Genomic DNA, 22,523 nt, shown 5'->3' on the forward strand with positions numbered 1-22,523 from the left:
AATGAGAGATCTTCAGATCAATACATGTTCTTTACCATACACATAGCATTTAGTCCAAGATTTGGATAAATTTTAATACAAATCGGAAATTTCAGTCATACAGATATAGGGAATTTTAAATAGAGTACAACAGTCAACATAAGCTCATACTGAGAGTTTTTGTTTGCGAGAACAGAACACTTCAGTAAGGAGCTGGATCTCAACAAATTGTAATAGTTTTTATGTAAGTACTTTAAGGCAAAAAGATTCTATGTTAAGACAACAGGAACTTTACTTACTGCCAGAATGCCTGTCAGCTGACTGTAAAAGAGGCCAAACATCCCTCCAAACATCACTATGCCCATGAAAGTAGATATCCGCAGCAAGGCCAGCTCGTGCCTGAATATAAACAGCTCCTTTGGGGAAGGAAAAAATAATTGAAGCTTAACTCTCAGTATTAACGACATGGTTTTGAAAGATGGTCATTATAAGAGGATTAAATGGAGACTCCAGTTTCATTTGATTGCAATATCTAATAGGATTTAAATGCTTAAATCTGTATGAAATATTTCGGAAATCTTGGTCCTGATATTTACGGGGAGGCAGGGAGGGAGCAAAGGCACGTGTTTGCGGGGGGGATCCCGGAAATGCCGGGAACGCGAAGGTCCTGCCAAATTTAAAGGCAGGACCTCATTGTCATTTTTTTTTATTGAGAGGCTGGCTGCCAGGCGGGAAAGCCAGCAGCAGAAGTCCGCAGTTGGGGATGGTCCCCAGCAACCGGGAATCATCACTGGGTTGGTGGGAGGCGAGTTGGACTGGTAATCGGGAGGGAGGGAGGATCGGAAGATGTGGCAGGGTTGAATGGGGGGGGGGGGGGGGGCGAGTCGGACTGGCAATCAGTAGGAAGGGGGACTGGGGGAGATCATGGGTTGGTGGGGGGGGGGGGCGGGGCGGGGGGGGAGTCAGACTGGCAATCGGAAGGGATGGGGGGACCGGGAGGGATCATGGGTTGGTGGGGGGGGCGGGGGGGGGGGGGGGGGGGGGGGGAGTCAGACTGGCAATCGGAAGGGATGGGGGGACCGGGGGGGATCATGGGTTGGTGGGGGGGGCGGGGGGGGGGGGGGGAGTCAGACTGGCAATCGGAAGGGATGGGGGGACTGGGAGGGATCGCGGTTCGAGGGGGGGGGGGGGCGGGGTGGGCGGAGGTGGTGGTCGGCCGATTGCGGCAGAAGATTTGCTTGAGGGACCGGGGGAAGCATTCCTGCTTCTCCTGGCCCAGTGCTCTATAAAGCACTTAGATGCAGGATCTGGCTGTTTCCACCTCCCTTCACCTGTCGGGTTTCCTGAGCCCTGAGAAATCCAGCCAGCCAGCGGTAAATTCTGCCAAAATCTGAGGAACAGAGCTTCATTATCATATTATAATTGCAGACCGGCCTCTCCAGAGCGGGTTACTCGGATACCCCCAAACCTGTCACAGTTAAAGCAGCAGTAGGCGTGCTCGCAGCCTGTCATGGGGGTTTAAAATTACTCCCCTTATTTTACTCAGAACAAAGAATGTAAAAAACATGAAAATCCCATTGGTGACCAGAATGGAAACCAAAAGAGCTTTGTGCAATTTCTCAACTCATGTCAGCATACAGATTAGTTTTGCTTTTAATGTAAGATGTTGTCACATTTACTGAGTTCCAAATCATGCAGCTTTCAGTTCATATTCTGCAATCTGTACACCTTTAAAAGCTTATAACCAGTCTTTTCTTCTTTAAAATAATGATTCATTTACATTTGGTCTTGTTCTACAGAGCAGGGATCAATATAGTAAAAAAAATATATACATTTCTGCATATTCAATCCAATGCATACAAACACTGAAATCCAACATACCGTGAATTTGTATTTTAGAACATAACTAATAATAACAAATTACAAGGTGTATAGTTTCAGAGTATAATGACCAAAGGGCTTTATGGATGAGTGAAAATATTGCCTTTGTTTTACGTGTGATTGGGGGGAGGGTGGTTCTTCCTGGTCATTGGGACTCAATAGGGCAATGGACTATTCACTGCGGCATCAGGGATACTGGCCAAACAGTTTTTAAACCAAAAAGAAGTCTCCATTCTTCATTCTTCCTTCTCCCTCCTTCCTTCTCCCCCCCCCCACCTCCCACTCACACAATCAACTCATAACACTTAAATATGTGTAAAACTTTGCAGTTCCTGCCAATTTACTTTTACAGATCAAAAAGCAATTTTTCTGAATCAGGTTCGGGGCAGCCCTTGCAAGCTCCAATGTTTTTTTTCCATTTTGTATCTGACTCAACAATAACAACTTGCCTTTAAATGTAGTAAAACATTCCAAGGCGCTTCAGAGGAGCGATTATCAGACAAAATCTGACACTGAGCCACATAAGGAGATATTAGGGCAGGTGACCAAAAGCTTGGTCAAAGAGGTAGGATTTAAGGACCGTCTTAAAGGAGTGGAGAGAGTTAGCGAGGTGGAGAGGTTTAGGGAGGGAGTTCCAGAGCTTAGAGCCTAGACAGCTGAAGGCACTGCCGTCATTGGTGGGGAGAAGCAATGAGGAAGCCTCCGAAAGCTTGTGAAATTTAAAATAAATTTGTTGGACTATAACTTGGTGTTGTAAATTTGTTTACAATTGTCAACCTCAGTCCATCACCGGCATCTCCACATCATAACAAATCATAGGTAGTGGAGCGGTCGGGAGAGGTGGTGGTGAGGTAGTGCCGAGTGTCGTCAGTGTACATGTGGAATCTGACATCGTTTTGTCGGATGATGTCACCGAGGGGCAGCATATAGATAAGAAATAGGAGGGGGCCAAGGATAGATCCTTGAGGACTCCAGAGGTAACGATGCAGGAGCGGGAACAGAAGCTATTGCAGGAGATTCTCCGGCTACGACTGGGTTAATAAGAATAGAACCTACCCAGCTGGACAACGGAGGAGAGGCGTTGGAGGATAGTGTGGTCAATCATGTCAAAGGCTGCAGATAGGTTCAAGGACTTTGGAGAGGAAAGGGAGGATGGCGATGGGGCGGTAGTTTGCAAAGACAAAGGGGTCAAGAGTGGGTTTTTTTGAGGAGGGGGTGATGACGGCAGATTTGAAAGGCGACAGGTCAGTACCAGAGGAGAGGGAACCATTTACAATATCAGCCATCGTGAGGGCTAGGAGGTGAAGTTGTGAGGTCAGCTGTTTAGTGGGAATGGGGTTGAGAGAGCCAGAGGTAGGTCTCATGGACAAGATGAGCTCGAAGAGGACATATGGGGAGATAGGAGGGAAACTAGAGAAAGGGCAGTGGGGAACCTTGGGGGAAGCTTGGCTTGGTGGGCTAAGGGAAGGGAAAGATGTGGCAAAGGCAGCAGAATGGATGGCCTCAATCTTAATAATAAAGAAGTCCATGAGCTCCTCACACATATTGTTGAAGGTGAGTGTGGAGGGAAGAGGGGTTTAAGAAGATTCAGAAGAAAATAACATGCAAACATATTCTTAAATCTGCTGTGGCCAATACTAATGTAAAAGGGCTGGATTGTTACTGCATTGTTCATTTTTAAGTAGTTTTATTACATAATACAAAAAAGTAGATTACTCATCAATAACCTTGTAAAAGGAAAACTATATTGTGCACATACCATTAGAATTTCAGTTTCCCCTAGTCTCTTCCAATTGGAGAAATTGTCTAGTAGCTTGTTCTAACTTTAAAAATACATCTGTATTCCGATTCGGGCCTAATTTCTATGAAAACCAGTCTATGACAAATGTTACCTCTCAACCCCATTCAACTTTCCAATTAAAGTGGAGAGAGCAGGATGAGATGTGTGAAGGGAATAAATGCAGAGAAATTGTTTTCAAATAATTTTCCTTTTTGAACATTCTCCTTCAAGCAGCTTCTACATACTCCTTAGCACAGTGTCCTGAAGTACAAAAAAACTGGATTAACATTAGTGCGAACTCCTAGGTCAGTGTCACAAAAAACACAAACACGTGGATAACATAAATCACAGAAAAACAGAAACAAAAGTAAAATTCTCTGGGCACTAAATTGGGCCGTGTCGCGCCCATTGTTTCATTGTGTTAGCACAAATATCGAAAGGTGGAATCGTGTAAAGTGGGGAGAAAATGGATACAATCAGTGTACAATGCTGATTTAAAGTGATAGACACCATTTTGGCACTTAACGCTCAACTCAATGCACAGTCTTAACCCCGACCATCTGAACGTGTCTTAGAGTGTCTGGAGGACCCCTCACCGGCGCTATTTAAAGGGACCCTGCAGGATTTACAGGTCAGTGGCTGGATTATTGCTTCTGGCTGCCGAGACATTTGTAAGTGTTTTTGGAGGTCTCCTAGACTTGAGTACTAGGACGCGGGGACATAGCCTAACATTTAGAGCCAGGACATGCAGAACTGAAGTTAGGAAATGCTTCTACACGCAAAGGATGGTAGAAATTTGGAATGTTCTTCTGCAAACGGCAGCTGATGCTAGCTCAATTGTGATTGTTAATTCTGAGATTGATAGATTTCTGTGAACCAAGGGTATTAAGGGATATGGGGCTAAGGCGGGTATATGGAGTTAGGTCACAGGTCCACCATGATCTCATTGAATGGCAGAGCAGGCTCGAGGGGCTAAATGCCACTGCCACTTGCTGCCTCTTGATATGCGCCACCTTCACCTGCAAAAAAGCGGGACGTGTGTCTGGGTGATGTGCCTGTCATGGTTGAATAGCTGCCAGTGTGTGTGTGGCCTGTGAGTTGTGGGTGGGCGGCTTGCAACAGTGGTAATGTGTAAGGGTGAGAGGAAGCATCTGATTGGAAGATTTGAGTACTGATGGAAAGAGTTTGTTGGTATGTGGGTGATGGGGAGTGTTGTGCATGGAGCTGTGGGTGATGGGGTGTAGTGCGTGGAGCAGTGGATGCGGCTAGTGGTGCAGTTGGAAGGAGACGTCACTTGACAGTTGACCTCGTTCACCTTGACCACTCTTGTCAAAGCATTGAACTTCATCAATGTTCGTGGTGCTATGCTCCTGGCACTGACTTCGTCCCCCGCTGCCTTTTGGCCAAATGTCTGGAGGGCCTCTTGCCACCCCTGCCGCCCCCCCTCCGCGGCTATAGGATGTCCCTCCTTCTGACCATCTCTTGCATCAAGGTCTCTAGTACATCAGCAGAGAACCTTGGTGCATGCTCTCTCGCAGGCCTGGTACCAGCTCAGATCAGCAGATTGGTACGGTCTGGGGTGCAGATTGAAGGATGTGGGATTTAGTAGTGCACAACCTTTATTCAATGTTTTAACATAACTCATCGGTGTGTAAACATAGGATACGGGACCTGCATCTGAGTTTTACGTGTGTGATGTCTGATCTCCATTCAGACTCTGTGCAGACAGCAGACTGTTATTTTTAGCCGGCTACCTTTATGAGATTTGAAAAGACATCCTCTCTTGAAGAGATTGGGGCTCCAGCTGCTGGTGGAAAGTGTAAATTGCATTGAAACCTCATGCTGATTTCCAACACAGCTTGCAGCTAAGTCCCCAGGCCTCACAAAAGTCTCGTCCCGCCTGTGCAGGGACCATCGGGCGCGGGGTATCAAATTTTTCCCCCACTGTGTCAACACATGAAACACAATTCTTTCACGAGCACTCCTGCAAGTTTCAGGTCAGGTAATTTAATCACAGAATGACGTCTCTAAATTTCATCAGTCACCAGTGAAAACTGTGCCACTGGTGTTTACCAAGGGAGAATGCAATATCAGTGTATAATTACATTTGCATTGATATTGCAACATTAAGTCCTTAAATACTGTTTTAGCAGCAGTTAATATTAGAGCAAACTATTGAACAATTTGTTCCATGTCACAAGTAGGAACACAGGAAGCAATCCTCCAGGATTGAAAAGAATACACAATGAATGGGAGGACCCTAGGCAAGACAGAGGGTCAGAGGGATCTTGGTGTGCAAGTTCACAGATCCCTGAAGGCGGCGGAACAGGTAGATAAGGTGGTAAAGAAGGCATATGGGATACTTGCCTTTATTAGCCGAGGCATAGAATATAAGAGCAAGGAGGTTATGATGGAGCTGTATAAAACACTGGTTAGGCCACAGCTGGAGTACTGTGTGCAGTTCTGGTCGCCACACTACAGGAAGGATGTGATCGCTTTGGAGAGGGTGCAGAGGAGATTCACCAGGATGTTACCAGGGCTGGAGCGCTTCAGCTATGAAGAGAGACTGGGAAGATTGGGTTTGTTTTCCTTGGAGCAGAGGAGGCTGAGGGGGGACATGATTGAGGTGTACAAAATTATGAGGGGCACAGATAGGATGGATACTAAGGAGCTTTTTCCCTTCGTTGAGGGTTCTATAACAAGGGGACATAGATTCAAGGTAAAAGGCGGGAGGTTTAGAGGGGATTTGAGAAAGAACTTTTTCACCCAGAGGGTGGTTGGAGTCTGGAACTCACTGCCTGAAAGGGTTGTGGAGGCAGGAACCCTCACAACATTCAAGAAGCATTTGGATGAGCACTTGAAATGCCATAGAATACAAGGCTACGGACCAAATGCTGGAATATGGGATTAGAGTAGACTGGGCTTGATGGCCGGCACGGACACGATGGGCCGAAGGGCCTCTATCCGTGCTGTATAACTCTATGACTCTATGATATACGGAGTGGTCAAAAATGAGACAATTTTTTTTTTAAATGCTAAATTACCAGATTTTGTACTACATTGTACAGATTAACATACATGGGAGGGCTTTTTGCGAGGCATGACTGAGTATAACTGCTTAAGTACAAATATAGCAAAAACTAAGGGGTAGAGTTTCCACTTTAGGCGCAACTGGGCTGGTCAGGTTCCGTTTTAAGTTTCCACTAAAATTCGTTTGTATAATCGCAAATGTAAAATCGTCCATGAACCAGTGCAATCAGGCAGTGTAATAGAACGGAATAGTTTCTTTTTTTTTCTTTCCGTTAAAGAGTGGTAACTTAGTGCAGTTTTATTAATACAGCTGAAAATAGGTTTATCACCAAAGTAAGCATGTTCGCATATCCTCCACAAGAGCAACCTGAAAATGACCGAACCATTTAATAGTTTAATTAGTGTACACTAGTCAGTTTCTTGGTGAATTATATATTTTTTGATATGAAAAAACTTTTAAAATGTTACTCGTTTCCTCGTGCCATTTGAAGAGCCATCTCGAACCAGTGCGATCGGCAGAATCGCACAATTTCAACCTGGGGCCGTGGCCAGTGTGGTGGGCGGGGCCTAATTCAGGCGAATGGAATCTTAAACCAGCATAAAAGGTGGTGGAAAACATGAATGTAAGTGGTTTTGGGCGTAACTCGCCATTTTAAATTCCTCGATCTTTTGTGCTCGTTCAGCCAATTCTGGCCGGATTGCGTTGGAATCTGGGCACAAAACTAGCAGGGACTCTGCCCCATACGTTGTTATTTCAACAATTTAGAATCAATTTGACAAACTCTCCAGGTTGAAAGCTTCAATTACAGTTTGGTAATAAGTCAACAATTCCCAATACATGCATCTTTCTCAGTAATTCTTAAAAGAAAACCTTGCAGTGTATGCTATACAGTGCGTATCTGTACGGGGACTGCTGTCAATTGAACATTGGAAAACTATTGCAAGGGGGTGACTGTAAGATGTGCCATTTTAAGATGAGAGAAAAATCACAGTGGCATCCTGAGAGTTGGTTGCTGGCCCACCCTCTTGGCCTATGTTGGTGTGTGGCATAATTAAACCACGAATAAAATAAATTAAAATTGCTGCATTACCTGCTGTCCTGTACAACAGTTCAAATATTGTAAAAGTACTGCAAGGCAGACCCATTTGAGATTTAACATCAGCACAAAGTTATCAGAGGGAACACTGAATCAATTTTCTTACCTCTTTTACTTTTGTTAGAGGCTGGAGGTAGTAATATTGGCAGAAATTGAGGACCAATGTGAAGAAACTCAAGAACTGTGTGTAGAAACATAGTAGTAGGAAGAGCCAGTGATTGTCCTCTCCAACACAATTATTTATCCTGTGAAGAATTTTTTTTGCACGTACGTTCGGAGGAGGTGGGAGGAAGTGGAAAAAGAAATAAAAAGTTTTACATTCACAATAACGTAAACAAGACCAATAAATTCAAAAAGATTAATTTGAACCAAAAATCTTAAAGCAATTTGATTGGTACAGTTCATGAACATAGATAACGAATACTTCAATTGAATCCTGGGTTTCAAGCCAATTCCTTGCAATTAATGCTTCTTCTCCCACCACCATCTTTATTTGGTGACCAACAGCTTTTATTTGTAGAGCAATATAAGGCAAATGGTGGCACAGTGCAGCGTGCCTACAGGTCTATTGTGTGGCTCAATTGGCATCAGCGTGAAACCTTACCCCTAAGGTGGGTTAAGACACCATCACCACTGATTCAACACTCAGATTTCAGGTGATTAGAGATCCCATTCAACCTCTAAACATCGCTCTGAGAGGGTATGAGATAATAGTTTACAGCTGTAAGTGATATTCAGAAGCTTGTGGCTTTAAATCTCACTCCAGAGATTTAAGCACATAATCTAGGATGATACTTCAGTGCAATACTAAGGGAGTGCTGCATTGTCGGAGGTGCTGTCTTTTGGATGAGACATTAAACCGAGGCCCTGTCTGTTCTCTCAGGTGGACGTAAAAGATCGCACGGCACTTTTTGAAGAAAAGCAGGGAAGTTCTCCCAATGCCCCAAGCCACCCGTTCTTCCACCCCCCCCCCCCAGACGTCTTTGGTTATTTTATAAATGTTATTTTTATGATTAAATATGCAGTTGAATCAGAAATAAAACCGGCCACTGTAACTGCTTTGGAAAAATTAATTCCCTGATTGTGATTGATTGAAATTGCAGTCTTTCGCTTGGTTGCTTTTCTGTCGAATCGTTCACAACTTGTATTTCAGCAAATCAGTATCTTCAAGTTGATTATTTGAGCTTACAAGAAAAATGTGATACTTTTTTCTGCTGAGCAGATTTAATGTGACGAGCTATAGGCAAGACTTTTAATTACTTTGCTGTATCTTTTTAGGTCGTTAGCATTTCTTTGTGAAGGTAAAAGAAGAAAACTGCGAAAGTTGTAAATAAAACAAAAGCAGAAAATGCTGGAAACACAGCATCTATAAAGAGAAAAGGCAGGTTCACTGAGTTCTAATAAAGAATATCCATCTGAAGCATCAAGTCCTGACTTTTCTCTTTTCAGATGTTGTCAGGCTGACTGAATGTCAGCATTTCCTGTCTTTGTAAAATCAGTAATATTTGGAAACTGGGTAAGGCTTTGCACATGTGGGCTTTGACCACGAGGGGGCAGAAGTGTTTCATTAAGGTGCTCTGTCACCATGAATGGCAGGGTCTAAATTAATAATCAGAACCTGGATTGCTGCTTTAGTCACATGCAAATTGGCACAGGGACAAACAGATCAGAGTGTTAAATGCGTGGCTCAAAGAGTGGTGTGGGAGTCAGGGATTTCGATTCATGGGGCACTGGCATCAGTACTGGGGAAAGAGGGAGCTTAACCGGGCTGGGACCAGTGTCCTGGCGAATCGAATAACTAGGGCGGTAGATAGAGCTTTAAACTAAAAAGGGGAGGGGGGGGGGGAGGAGTCAGGTGGGGAGAAATTTAGAAATCTAATGAGAAAAGTCAAGGCAACAGAGCAGTGTAGTGATTTGGGTAAAGATAAGCAGAGTGTGACTGGAAGGGACAGAGAGTTTACCAATGATAGAGTATTAACAAGTGAGGTCAAAGCAGGAAAAAAATGGTAAAAAGTCAAAATTAAAGGCTCTTCATCTGAATGCACGGAGCATTTGTAACAAGATAGACGATTTAGAGATAAATGGGCTTGATCTAATAGCCATGGTTGCAAAGTGACCACGATTGGGAACTGAATATTCCAGGATACATGATGTTTAGAAAAGACAGGCAGAATGGAAAAGGAGGGAATGTAGTCCCAATAATAAAGGATGAGATAAGGACAGTGGTGAGAAAGGATCTGGGCTCAGAAGATCAGGAAGTGGAATCAGCATGGGTGGAAATAAGAAATAACAAGGGGCAGAAAACACTGCTGGGAGTAGTTTATAGGCTCCCGAATAGGAGCTATACCAATAGACAGAGTATTAATCATGAATTAATAGGAGCTTGTAACAAAGATAACATGCAGTAATCAATGGGAATTTAATCTTCATATAGACTGGGCAAGTCAAATTGGCAAAGGTAGTTTGGAGGACAAGTTCATGGAATGTATTCGAGACGGTTTCCAAGAGCAATACGTCATGGAACCAACCATCATAGCCAAGGTGTCCTGAAACCAATTGCAGTGCCTAGAACAATATGTTGTGGAAACAACCAGGGAACAGGCTATTTCAGCTCTGCTCTTATGTAATAATGATGTGGAGTTAATAATTACAGTCTTATGTAATAAGACTGGGTTAATTAGTAATCTCACAGTAAAGGATCCTCTGGGGAAGAGTGATCATAATATGATAGAATTTCACATTGAGTTTGAGTGTGATGTGCTTGAATCCGAAACTGGAGTCTTAAACTTAAATAAAGCCAATTACATAGGTATGAGAGGCGAGTTGGCGAAGGTAGATTGGGAAATTAAATTAAAGGATATGATGGTTGAAAAGCAACGGCAAACATTTAAAGAAATATTTCAATATTCCCAACAAATATACATTCCATTGAGAAATAAAAACTCCATGGGAAAAGTGATCCACCCTTGGCTAATTAAAGAAATTAAGGATAGTATTAGATTAAAAGAAGAGGCCTATAATGTTGCCAAGAAGAATAGTAAGCCTGAGGATTGGGAGAGTTTTAGAAACAGCAAAGGACGATCAGCAAAATTGATAAAAAGGAAGAAAATAGAATATGAAAGTAAACTAGAAAGAAATATAAAAATGGATTGTAAAAACTTCTGCAAGTATGTAAAAAGGAAGAGTGGCAAAAGTAAACATTGGTCCCCTAGAGGCTGAGACAGGAGAAATTATAATGGGGAATTGGGAAATGGCAGATGCGTTAAACAAATATTTTGTATCTGTCTTCACAGCAGAAGACACAAAAAGCACACCAGAAATAGTGGGGAACTAAGGGTCTAATGAGAGTGAGGAACTTAAAGTAATTAATATCAGAAGAGAAAAAGAACTCGAGAAACTAATGGGACTAAAAGATGATAAATCCCCTGTACCTGATGGCCTACATCCGAGGGTTCTAAAAGAAGTGGCTGCGGAGATAGTGGATGCATTGGTTGTGATCTTCCAAAAGTCCTTAGATTCTAGAATGGTCCCAACGGATTGGAAGGTAATGAATGTGACCCTGCTATTCAAGAAAGGAGGAAGAGAGAAAAACAGAGACCAAGCCAGTTAGCCTGACATCAGTCGCCCGGACAATGCTGGAATCCATTATTAAGGAAGTGGTAACAGGGCACTTAGAAAATCATAATATGATTAGGCAGAGTCAACATGGCTTTATGAAAGGGAAATTGTGTTTGACAAACTTATTAGTTTTTTGAGGATGTAACTAGCAGGTTACATAAAAGAGAATCAGTGGATGTCATATATTTGGATTTTCAAAAGGCGTTCGATAAGGTGCCACGTAAAAGGTTGTTACACAAGATAAGGGCTCATGGGGTTGGGGGTAATATATTAGCATGGATAGAGGATTAGTTAATGGACAGAAAACAGAGAGTAGGAATAAACGGGTCATTCTCAGGTTGGCAGGCTGTAACTAGTGGGGTGCTGCAAGGATCAGTGCTCGGGCCTCAGCACCAACAACAAGTTTGCTGACGATACAAAGCTAGGTGAGAAAGTAAGCTGTGAGGAGGACACAAAGAGTCTGCAAAGGGATATAGACAGGTTAAGTGAGTGGGCAAGAAGGTGGCAAATGGAGTATAATGTGGGGAAATGTGAAATTATTCACTTTGGTAGGGAGAATAGAAAAACAGAATATTTTTTAAATGATGAGAAACTATTAAATGTTGGTGTCCAGAGAGACTTGGGAGTCCTCGTACAAGAAACACAAAAAGTTACCATGCAGGTACAGCAAGCAATTAGGAAGGCAAATGGTATGTTGGCCTTTATTGCAAGGGGGCTGGAATACAAGATTAAGGAAGTCTTACTACAATTGTACAGGGCTTTGGTAAGACCTCACCTGGAGTACTGTGTACAGTTTTGGTCTCCTTATGTAAGGAAGGATATATTTGCCTTAGAGGTGGTGCAACGAAGGTTCACTAGATTGATTCCTGGGATGAGAGGGTTGTCCTATGAGGCGAGGTTGAGTAGAATGGGCCTCTACTGTCTGGAGTTTAGAAGAATGGGAGGTGATCTCACTGAAACATAAGATTCTGAGGGGGCTTGACAGGGTAGATGCTGAGAGGTTGTTTCCCCTGGCTGGCGAGTCTAGAACTAGGGGTTATAGTCGCAGGATAAGGGGTCAGCCATTTAAGACTGAAATGAGGAGGAATTTCTTCACACAGAGGGTTGTGAATCTTTGGAATTCTCTACCCCAGAGGGCTGCGGATGCTGAGTCATTGAGTATATTCAAGGCTGAGATGGATAGATTTTTGGACTCCAGGGGAATTAAGGGATATGGGGATCGGGCAGGAAAGTGGAGTTGAGAATGAAGATCAGCCATGATCTGAGTGAATGGCAGAGCAGGCTTGAGGGGCCGTATGGTCGATTCCTGCTCCTATTTCTCATGTTCTTATGCTTCTTGTTAAGGACTTACATTTATCATTACAGTAAGCTGAAAGTTACTTTTTCCAAGGCTGAACAAGTTGAATATGTGCAAGCGATTTTGTTTTTTTTAAAAATGTCCAAATACCAAATCAGTGTAATCATAACACACGGTATTATAACAATGACTTTCTACATTAGCAGTTTAAATAATATTTTTCCATGCAAAAACTACTTAGCGAATGACTAAGATTTCATTGCATGACCTTGAAAAATCAATCTTCTGTCTTTGAGTTGAAGATATCAGGAGCACTGCCAGAAAATGAAAGGAACCCTGCCTTTGCTGCTGTTATTTCATATGCAAGATTCAGCATTACAGCAAAGTAAGACTGAGGTAAGTCACTGGACTCCATCTATCTTCACAAATATATATTGTTTGTGGTCACATAGAACGTACAGCACAGAAACAGGTCATTCGGCCTAACAGGTCCATGCCGGTGTTTATGCTCCATACGAGCCTCCTCCGACCCCTCTTCATCTAACCCTATTAGCATCGCCTTCTATTCCTTTCTCCCTCATGTGGTTATCTAGCTTCCCCTTAAATGGAGGGAATCTATGCTATTTGCCTCAACTACTCCTTGTGGTAGCAAGTTCTGCATTCTAACCACTCTCTGGGTAAAGAAGTTTCTCCTGAATTCTTTATTGGATTTATTAGTGATGATCTTATATTTATGGCCCTTAGTTCTGGTCTCCCCACAAGTCAAAACATCTTCTCTACATCTACCCTATCAAACCCTTTCATAATCGTAAAGACATCTATCAGGTCACCCCTCAGCCTTCTCTTTTCCAGAGAAAAGAGCCCCAACCTGTTCAATCTTTCCGGATAGGTATAACCTCTCAGTTCTGGTAACATCTTTTTTGCACCTTCTCCAGTGCCTCTATATCCTTTATATAATATGGAGACAAGAACCTGCACAATACTCCAAGTGTGGTCTAACCAAGGTTCTATATAAGTTCAGCATAACTTCTCTGCTTTTCAATTCTATCCCTCTAGAAATGAACCCGAGTACTTTGCTTTTTTTAAAATGGTCGTATTAACCTGCGTCACCACTTTTAGCGATTTGTGTAGCTGTACCCCTAGATCCCTTTGCCCCTCTACTCCATTTAGATTTTTACTTTCGAAGGAATAAGTGGTCTCCTTATTATTCCTACCAAAATGCACCATCTCACATTTACCTATATTGAAATTCATTTGCCACTTACACGCCCATTCTGCAAGTTTATTAATGTCTTTTATTTTGTCGCAGTCTTCCTCAGTACTAACTATATCCCCCAATTTGGTGTCATCTGCAAATTTTGAAATTGTACTTCCGATTCCCAAGTTCAAATCGTTATTGTAAATTGTGAACAACAGTAGTCCCAGCACCGATCCCTGCCGAACACCACTTCCCACCTTTTGCCAGTCTGAGTAACTACTCTTAACCCCTACTCTGTTTTTTGCTTTATAAGAACATAAGAATATAAGAAATAGGAGCAGGAGTAGGCCAATCGGCCCCTCGAGCCTGCTCCGCCATTCAATAAGATCATGGCTGATCTGATCCTAACCTCAAATCTAAATTCATGTCCAATTTCCTGCCCGCTCCCCGTAACCCCTAATTCCCTTTACTTCTAGGAAACTGTCGATTTCTGTTTTAAATTTATTTAATGATGTAGCTTCCACAGCTTCCTGGGGCAGCAAATTCCACAGACCTACTACCCTCTGAGTGAAGAAGTTTCTCCTCATCTCAGTTTTGAAAGAGCAGCCCCTTATTCTAAGATTATGCCCCCTAGTTCTAGTTTCACCCATCCTTGGGAACATCCTTACCACATCCACCCGATCAAGCCCCTTCACAATCTTATATGTTTCAATAAGATCGCCTCTCATTCTTCTGAACTCCAATGAGTAGAGTCCCAATCTACTCAACCTCTCCTCATATGTCCGCCCCCTCATCCCCGGGATTAACCGAGTGAACTTTCTTTGTACTGCCTCGAGAGCAAGTATGTCTTTTCTTAAGTATGGAGACCAAAACTGTATGCAGTATTCCAGGTGCGGTCTCACCAATACCTTATATAACTGCAGCAATACCTCCCTGTTTTTATATTCTATCCCCCTAGCAATAAAAGCCAACATTCCGTTGGCCTTCTTGATCACCTGCTGCACCTGCATACTAACTTTTTGATTTTCTTGCACTAGGACCCCCAGATCCCTTTGTACTGCAGTACTTTCCAGTTGCTCGCCATTAAGATAATAACTTGCTCTCTGATTTTCCTGCCAAAGTGCATAACCTCACATTTTCCAATATTGTATTGCATCTGCCAAATCTCCGCCCACTCACCCAGCCTGTCTATATCCCCTTGTAGGTTTTTTATGTCCTCCTCACTCTCTACTTTCCCTCCCATCTTTGTATCATCCGCAAACTTTGATATGTTACACTCGGTCCCCTCCTCCAAATCGTTAATATAGATTGTAAAGAGTTGGGGACCCAGCACCGACCCCTGCGGAACACCACTGGCTACTGGTTGCCAGTCCGAGAATGAACCATTTATCCCAACTCTCTGCTTCCTGTTAGCTAACCAATCCTCCACCCATGCCAGAATATTACCCCCAATCCAGTGATTCTTTATCTTGTGCAATAATCTTTTATGTGGCACCTTGTCGAATGCCTTCTGGAAGTCTAAATACACTACGTCCACTGGTTCCCCTTTATCCACCCTGTACGTTATGTCCTCAAAGAACTCAAGCAAATTTGTCAGACATGACTTCCCCTTCATAAAGCCATGCTGACTTTGTCCTGTTAAATTATGTTTATCCAAATGTTCCGTTACTGTCTCCTTAATAATAGACTCCAAAATTTTACCCAACACAGATGTTAGGCTAACTGGTCTATAATTTCCAGCCTTCTGCCTAATACCCTTTTTAAATAAGGGTGTTACATTAGCAGTTTTCCAATCCGCCGGGACCTTTGCCGAGTCCAGAGAATTTTGGAAAATTATTACCAAAGCAGCCACAATCCCTACTGCCACTTCCCTCAAGACCCTGAGATGTCAGCCATCAGGTCCAGGGGATTTATCCGCCTTGAGTCTCATTAATTTACTGAGTACCAATTCCTTAGTGATTTTAATTGTATTTAGCTCCTCCCCCCCTCGAGCCCCCTGTTTGTCCAGAGTTGGGATATTCTTAGTGTCCTCTACCGTAAAGACTGAAACAAAATATTTGTTCAGCATTTTTGCCATCTCCATGTTTCCCACCATTAATTTCCCGGTCTCATCCTCTAAGGGACCTACGTTTGCCTTAGCCACCCTTTTTCTTTTTATATGACTGTAGAAACTCTTGCTATCTGTTTTTATATTTTTTGCTATAATTTCCAGCCTTCTGCCTACTACCCTTTTTAAATAAGGGTGTTACATTAGCATATAATTTTATAATCTTTGTAACCAGCTTGCTATTCATTCTGTTATTTGTCCCCTGACACCATATGCTCTGACCTTAGTCATGAGTTTACTATGCGAAGGCCTTATCGAAGGCCTTTTGAAAACCCAAATATATTACATCTACTACAATACCCTTGTTTCTTTTACTTCTTCAAAGAATTCAAGAAGATTGTTCAAGCATGACTTTCCCTTTTGAAATCCGTGCTGACCAATCTTTATTATATTTTCAGTTTCTAGATATTTCTCTATTACATCTTTGAGTAAAGATTCCATTATCTTTCCTACCACCGACATTAAACTAACTGGTCTATAGTTCCAGTTAGTTGTGTGCTCAACAGGCAAGATACATCACTGGTGAGGAACAAAACCTTTTCTGCATTTTGCCAGCATCAGGAATCAGCGCTTCTAGGTTAGTTGCATAACAAAGCTCTCTTGACCCTGCTTCAACAATTTACGAATGTGGCATTTTTAATTTCTACACTACCCAATCTTATCGCCTCTGAGTGAAATCATCAAATGACAGGCAGTTTTGTTCTGAGGACTCCTGACCGTGAAAAACTGGGTAGAGACCTATGCGTTTCACAGGGGTGAGGTCTGAGTCACTGTGTTACCCACCCCTGTACTGTATCCACGTTCATTTACAAAACAAGCAGTAGCTATACATGTCAAATCTTACATCAAGTATCAAATAAGACAAGTTATGGATATACGTCTCTGTGTATATTATATTTCTTTTCAGTGTCAGGATTAAAAGCTTACCATGGACAATGGTGATCCATTTTCCGAACACAGTGCCCACACCGACTGCAGTGGTGAGATCGCTTTGGTCTCATCTTATTACATTTATTACATATTTCCCAGTGTTGTCTTTCTGGAACAAACAGATATAGATTTTTTTTAAATCTTAATGATCAACACCCAGACCCCACCCAGTCTTCAAAAAAGATATTTTCAAAAATCCAAATGCTTAAGCAACAGGAATAAGATTGTCTTACGAACAACAACACATCCCATCCAAACAGTAGGGAATGACATGATGCTACACAATTAAAAATGTTATCACCTCTTGGATTGTTTGAAACAATAAAATCGGTACTTTGATAAAAAAATATAAGAACTGGGGGGTTAAATTGGGCCACGTAGCACCCGTTTTATGACTGATATGCGACCACTTCAGGTTCCAAAATATGCGTGCACACTTCTGACAGGAAGTGCACAGCACGCCGTCTTGTTAAAGGGGTTTGCGCATGCCTAATGACCGCCGGCAGCATGCAGAGCAGGCAGATCATCATGCCTAATGACCGCTGGCAGCATGCAGAGCAGGCAGATTTTCATGCCTAATGACCGCCGGCAGCATGCAGAGCAGGCAGATCATCATGCCTAATGACCGCCGGCAGCATGCAGAGCAGGCAGATCATCATGCCTAATGACCGCCGGCAGCATGCAGAGCAGGCAGATCATCATGCCTAATGACCGCCGGCAGCATGCAGAGCAGGCAGATCATCATGCCTAATGACCGCCGGCAGCATGCAGAGCAGGCAGATCATGCCTAATGACCGCCGGCAGCATGCAGAGCAGGCAGATCATCATGCCTAATGACCGCCGGCAGCATGCAGAGCAGGCAGATCATCATGCCTAATGACCGCCGGCAGCATGCACAGCAGGCAGATCATCATGCCTAATGACCGCCGGCAGCATGCAGAGCAGGCAGATCATCATGCCTAATGACCACCGGCAGCATGCAGAGCAGGCAGATCATCATGCCTAATGACCGCCGGCAGCATGCACAGCAGGCAGATCATCATGCCTAATGACCGCCGGCAGCATGCAGATCATCATGCCTAATGACCGCCGGCAGCATGCACAGCAGGCAGATCATCATGCGATACAGCATGCAACGCTGAATGGAAGCTACCATTGCCTTGTAGAACTCACACTCCAGCCAACGAATCTTAACCTTCCACAGCTGAACATGACATTAAATAATATTAAGGACCGCCCACCGGCACTATTTAAATGGATCGTGCAGTATTTACAGGTTAGTTGCTGGGTATTTCTTTTGGCTGCTGGTGCAATTGTCGGCTTTTTTGGAGGTTCCCTATGCTTGGCTAAAGTTTCAGTACTCTACAGGGAGTGGTCTGACTGGTCTTACACTCCTTTTTGTGTCATTTAAAATATTCTGGCGAAAGAAGTTGCTTCCAGACATGGCTGGCCTGGTGGGGCTTCTTCTGAAAATTGAACATGACTGGGAGAATAAAGAGAGGCCATGCAGGGCAGGACGAGCTGTTAGAAGAGGGAGGAGGAGGGGGAGCAGGACACTCAGCAGGAGGCCGTCTCCGCAGAGGGTCTTCAGGGACCAATTTGCTTGCCTCTACTTCGGCGACGGCCAGTGCTTCTTCGGTTCACAAAAGAGGGCGTGACTGAAATCTGTCAACTGCTGCAGCCACAACTATCGCCTCAAAGCAGGGCAAGGGACCATGGCTCTTAATTTTTATGATTCTGGCTCCTTTCAGGCTGCTGCCAGAGATATAAGTAACACCTCTTAGTTTACAGTGCACTGCTGATGTGCAACCTACGACCACAGGTAGCACATCATGCAGGTGAATGCCCGCTATCCTGGCAGCAGTCATGATTCTTTCATTCTGAGGCAGTCCTCTGTTCCACCTGTATTTGAACCAGCACGGCAAATCAAAGGCTGGCTACTCGGAGACAAGAGTTATCACCTCGTGACATGGCTGATGACTCCGGTCAGAAACCCGCGCACACCTGCGCAGCAAGCCTACAGTGAGAACCATGCTGCCACCGGGAACATGATAGAACAGACCATCAGAGAATGAAACAGTCTGTGCCCGCATGCAGCAAGACCTGGACAACATCCAGGCTTGGGCTGATAAGTGGCAAGTAACATTCATGCCAGACAAGTGCCAGGCAATGACCATCTCCAACAAAAGAGAGTCTAACCACCTCCCCTTGACATTCAACGGCATTACCATCGCCGAATCCCCCACCATCAACATCCTGGGGATCACCATTGACCAGAAACTTAACTGGACCAGCCATATAAATACTGTAGCTACAAGAGCAGGTCAGAGGCTGGGTATTCTGCGGCAAGTGACTCACCTCCTGACTCCCCAAAGCCTTTCCGCCATCTACAAGGCACAAGTCAGAAGTGTGATGGAATACTCTCCACTTGCCTGGATGAGTGCAGCTCCAACAACACTCAAGAAGCGTGACACCATCCAGGACAAAGCAGCCCGCTTGATTGGCACCCCATCCTCCACCTTAAACATTCACTCCCTTCACCACCGGCGCACTGTGGCTGCAGTGTGTACCATTTACAGGATGCACTGCAGCAACTCGCCAAGGCTTCTTCGACAGCACCTCCCAAACCCGCGACCTCTACAACCTAGAAGGACAAGGGCAGCAGGCACGTGGGAATAACACCACCTGCACGTTCCCCTCCAAGTCACACACCATCCCGACTTGGAAATATATCGCCGTTCCTTCATTGTCGCTGGGTCAAAATCCTGGAACTCCCTTCCTAACAGCACTGTGGGAGAACCTTCACCACACGGACTGCAGTGGTTCACGGCGACAGTTCATCATCTTCTCAAGGGCAATTAGAGATGGGCACTAAATGCTGGCCTTGCCAGCGACGCCCACATCCCATGAATGAATTTAAAAAAATCAGCGTCCTCAAACAACACTTCCACTGCCTGGACTGCTCTGGAGGAGCTCTGCAATCGGGTTTCCAGATCTGTGGTACTATGCTGCATGCTGCACAACCTGGCCATTACCACCACCTATCAGGCAACAAGTTGCGAAGCAGGAGGAGGAGGAGGAAAAGGAAGCGGAGGTGGAGGAAGAAGAGGAGGAAGGGAGGCTACAACGTAAACAGCCCCTTTCTGCCAGGGCTCTATGTGATCATCTTATTCATGGGCGATACCAGTAACCTCAACTACATCTCCCCATTCAGCCACAGTCTCATCTATCCTCTCTCACTGACCACTCACATAGTCTTCTTTCTGACAACATTTATTGGTTTCTCCCTCAGTACGCTGCAGACTTAAAAACCAACACCAAATGCGAAGCTAATTCCAAATTTATCAAGTCAATCACTAAATAATACATACAAAATGAAACTAATCATACTTGTGCATTCCGTTCACGCCTGTCTTCCATGTGCCTTTGCCTTTTCAGCTTCCCCAGTACCTGCAGCATGGGAGGGGGAAGGCTACTGACCTTCAATTGAGGAGACTTTAGATGGCCTTGGAGGACGACCTCAGACAGCTCTGGGTCTAGAGGGCCTGGCTTCAAACACCACCATCTCGACATGGACTACATCAGTCTGGGCTGCCAGGCAACAGCAAGGGCATTGGCAGAGTGGCAGGGATGGGAGCAAGAATGCTGTCATCCTTCGAGAGGATAGCAGGTTCCTGTTCCATGGAGTCACTGCCACTCTCCTGGGGCGGCACCTCAGCAATCCTGGTGATTTGTTGGAGAACAGATTGCTGGACTGCTGTGACACCCAGAAGGACACTTTCAACACTGGTACCCAGAGCCACGAAGGCAGCAGTCAGCATTTCCAAGGCAGCAGTCAAAGCTTCGATGGAAACTGTTAGTGCTGCAATGGAAGCAATGACATCGGTCATCAGACACTGCATCATAGTGTGCTGATGGAGGTGATCACCCATTCCATGTTGGAAAGGATGGGCTCCAAGCTCTGCGCCAAGTTGGAGGTGGACTCCTCCATGCTCTTTGACAATGTGCACAAGCTTTCCGCCAGACTTTCCAGTGCACCAAGCATTTGGTTGTGTACACCCATCAGCCTTCTTCTGTAGCCTGGGCCATCAAAGTCCTCATCGGACTCCTGTGCAGCAGAACTTATGTGCGACCTCGCCCTCCAGCGAGCTGGCACCTGCAATATCCTTTCACCCCCCACCCTGGCTTCTGCACACTTGTGCCCGGTATCTCACCACGTGCAGGTCCCTCCTCTATCCTAGCCTCTACAGTACACACAGTGTCAGTCTCTGAGCTGGTGGCTGCGAGTGTAAGATCGAGTGATGGTGTCTCTTCATCATCATGGTCTTCTTCCTCTTCTGGCTGAGAAGATTCCAGTTCTTGGGCACCTGAAATGAAAAAGGGACAAGGGTTGGGTTGTGGTGAGGAGAGAGGAGAAAGTAAAAAGTGCGTGCTCACACCATCTGCAGCTTGTGAGTCAGAAGAGATTGTGGGATGAGGGAGCAGGGAGAACTGGGATAAGAGAAGGAGGATTAGAAACGCAGAGACCCTCATCATCAATCCCTCCAGCTCCATCAGTGGCCATGGCCTCAGCGATGCCCTTTGCCATGATGGCCAGCACTGTCTCCTCCATGGGGGTTAAAACGTATAGGCATGCTAGTCTTCCTTCAGTTTCTTGCTGCTGCCTTCTGTTATGTGCCACCTTCTCCTGCAAGAAAGAGGGAAGTGTGTTAGTGAGTATCCTGCCATATGTTTTGGTGATGTGGCTGTCATGGATGAATAGTTGCCAGTGTGTGAACTGTGAGTTGTGGGTCTGAGACTTATAACAATGCTAAGTGTGTAAGGATGAGGTAAAGCGTATGAATTTAAGTGTTGAGTACTGATTGATAAGAGATTGTTGGGGTGTATTGAACTGAGCAGTGGATGAGGCTAGTGGTGCAGTTGGTAGGATATGCCATTTGAAAATTGAACTCACTCACCTTGACAACTCGTGACAGATCATTAAACTTCTTCCTGCACTGCATCCACGTTCTTGGAGTTATACCCCTGGTATTGACATCCGCTGCTACTTCCTCCCACTGCTCCTGCCCCCATGCGGATGCAGGATGTCCCATCTTCTCTCCACCTCCTGCACCAAAGCCTCCAGTGCAGCATCAGGGAGCCTTGGTGCATGCTCTCTCGCATGTTCAGCCATTCCTCAAAGTATTAGAGCACAGATTCAGTTCACAAAGGACTCCCGCCACTTCTTCTAGCCACAATGCACCTCCCCTTTAAGAGGTACAGGCTGCCTTTAAGTAGTGCTAGCCACTCGTGACAACCCCTGTTGATGTGTGCAGCCAGTGAACAGTGCAGGCTGCATGCAGCGATCATGTAAACCAGCAGGCAAATTTAAAGTGCTGCCTGCAACGCAATGAACAGGCGCGGGTTAATCATGTTAATCCCGCGCCCGTTTTCGGGGGTTATTCAATTTAACCTCCAGGCTTTCCAGCGCAACATGTCATGGGGTGGTTGTTCTATTAGGGGCAGCTGCTGATCAAAATCCCACTGCTCACCTGCATGGGTAAATCACCCTGGGTCACTCAACACACCTCAGTTTATTTACTGTAACTGTAAATCATAGAATTATT

The 22,523-nt window shown here is 44.6% G+C and overlaps 1 protein-coding gene across 7 annotated transcripts in view; it reads right to left on the bottom strand.

Annotated features, from left to right (window-relative positions):
* The window catches only part of zdhhc21 (zinc finger DHHC-type palmitoyltransferase 21), a 238,544-nt gene that overhangs the window by 128,777 nt on the left and 87,244 nt on the right, over positions 1 to 22,523 (bottom strand). For all 7 annotated transcript variants that reach the window (XM_067983681.1, XM_067983682.1, XM_067983679.1 and 4 more), the window contains exons 4-6: positions 16,915 to 17,026; positions 7,874 to 8,012; positions 279 to 395 (exon numbers count right to left, since the gene is read on the bottom strand). In XM_067983681.1, coding sequence (XP_067839782.1) covers positions 279 to 395; positions 7,874 to 8,012; positions 16,915 to 17,026 — 368 coding nt within the window. The remainder of the gene's footprint in view (positions 1 to 278; positions 396 to 7,873; positions 8,013 to 16,914; positions 17,027 to 22,523) is intronic.

This window comes from Heptranchias perlo, chromosome 4, assembly GCF_035084215.1.
Source record: "Heptranchias perlo isolate sHepPer1 chromosome 4, sHepPer1.hap1, whole genome shotgun sequence".
Taxonomy (NCBI): Eukaryota; Metazoa; Chordata; class Chondrichthyes; order Hexanchiformes; family Hexanchidae; genus Heptranchias; species Heptranchias perlo.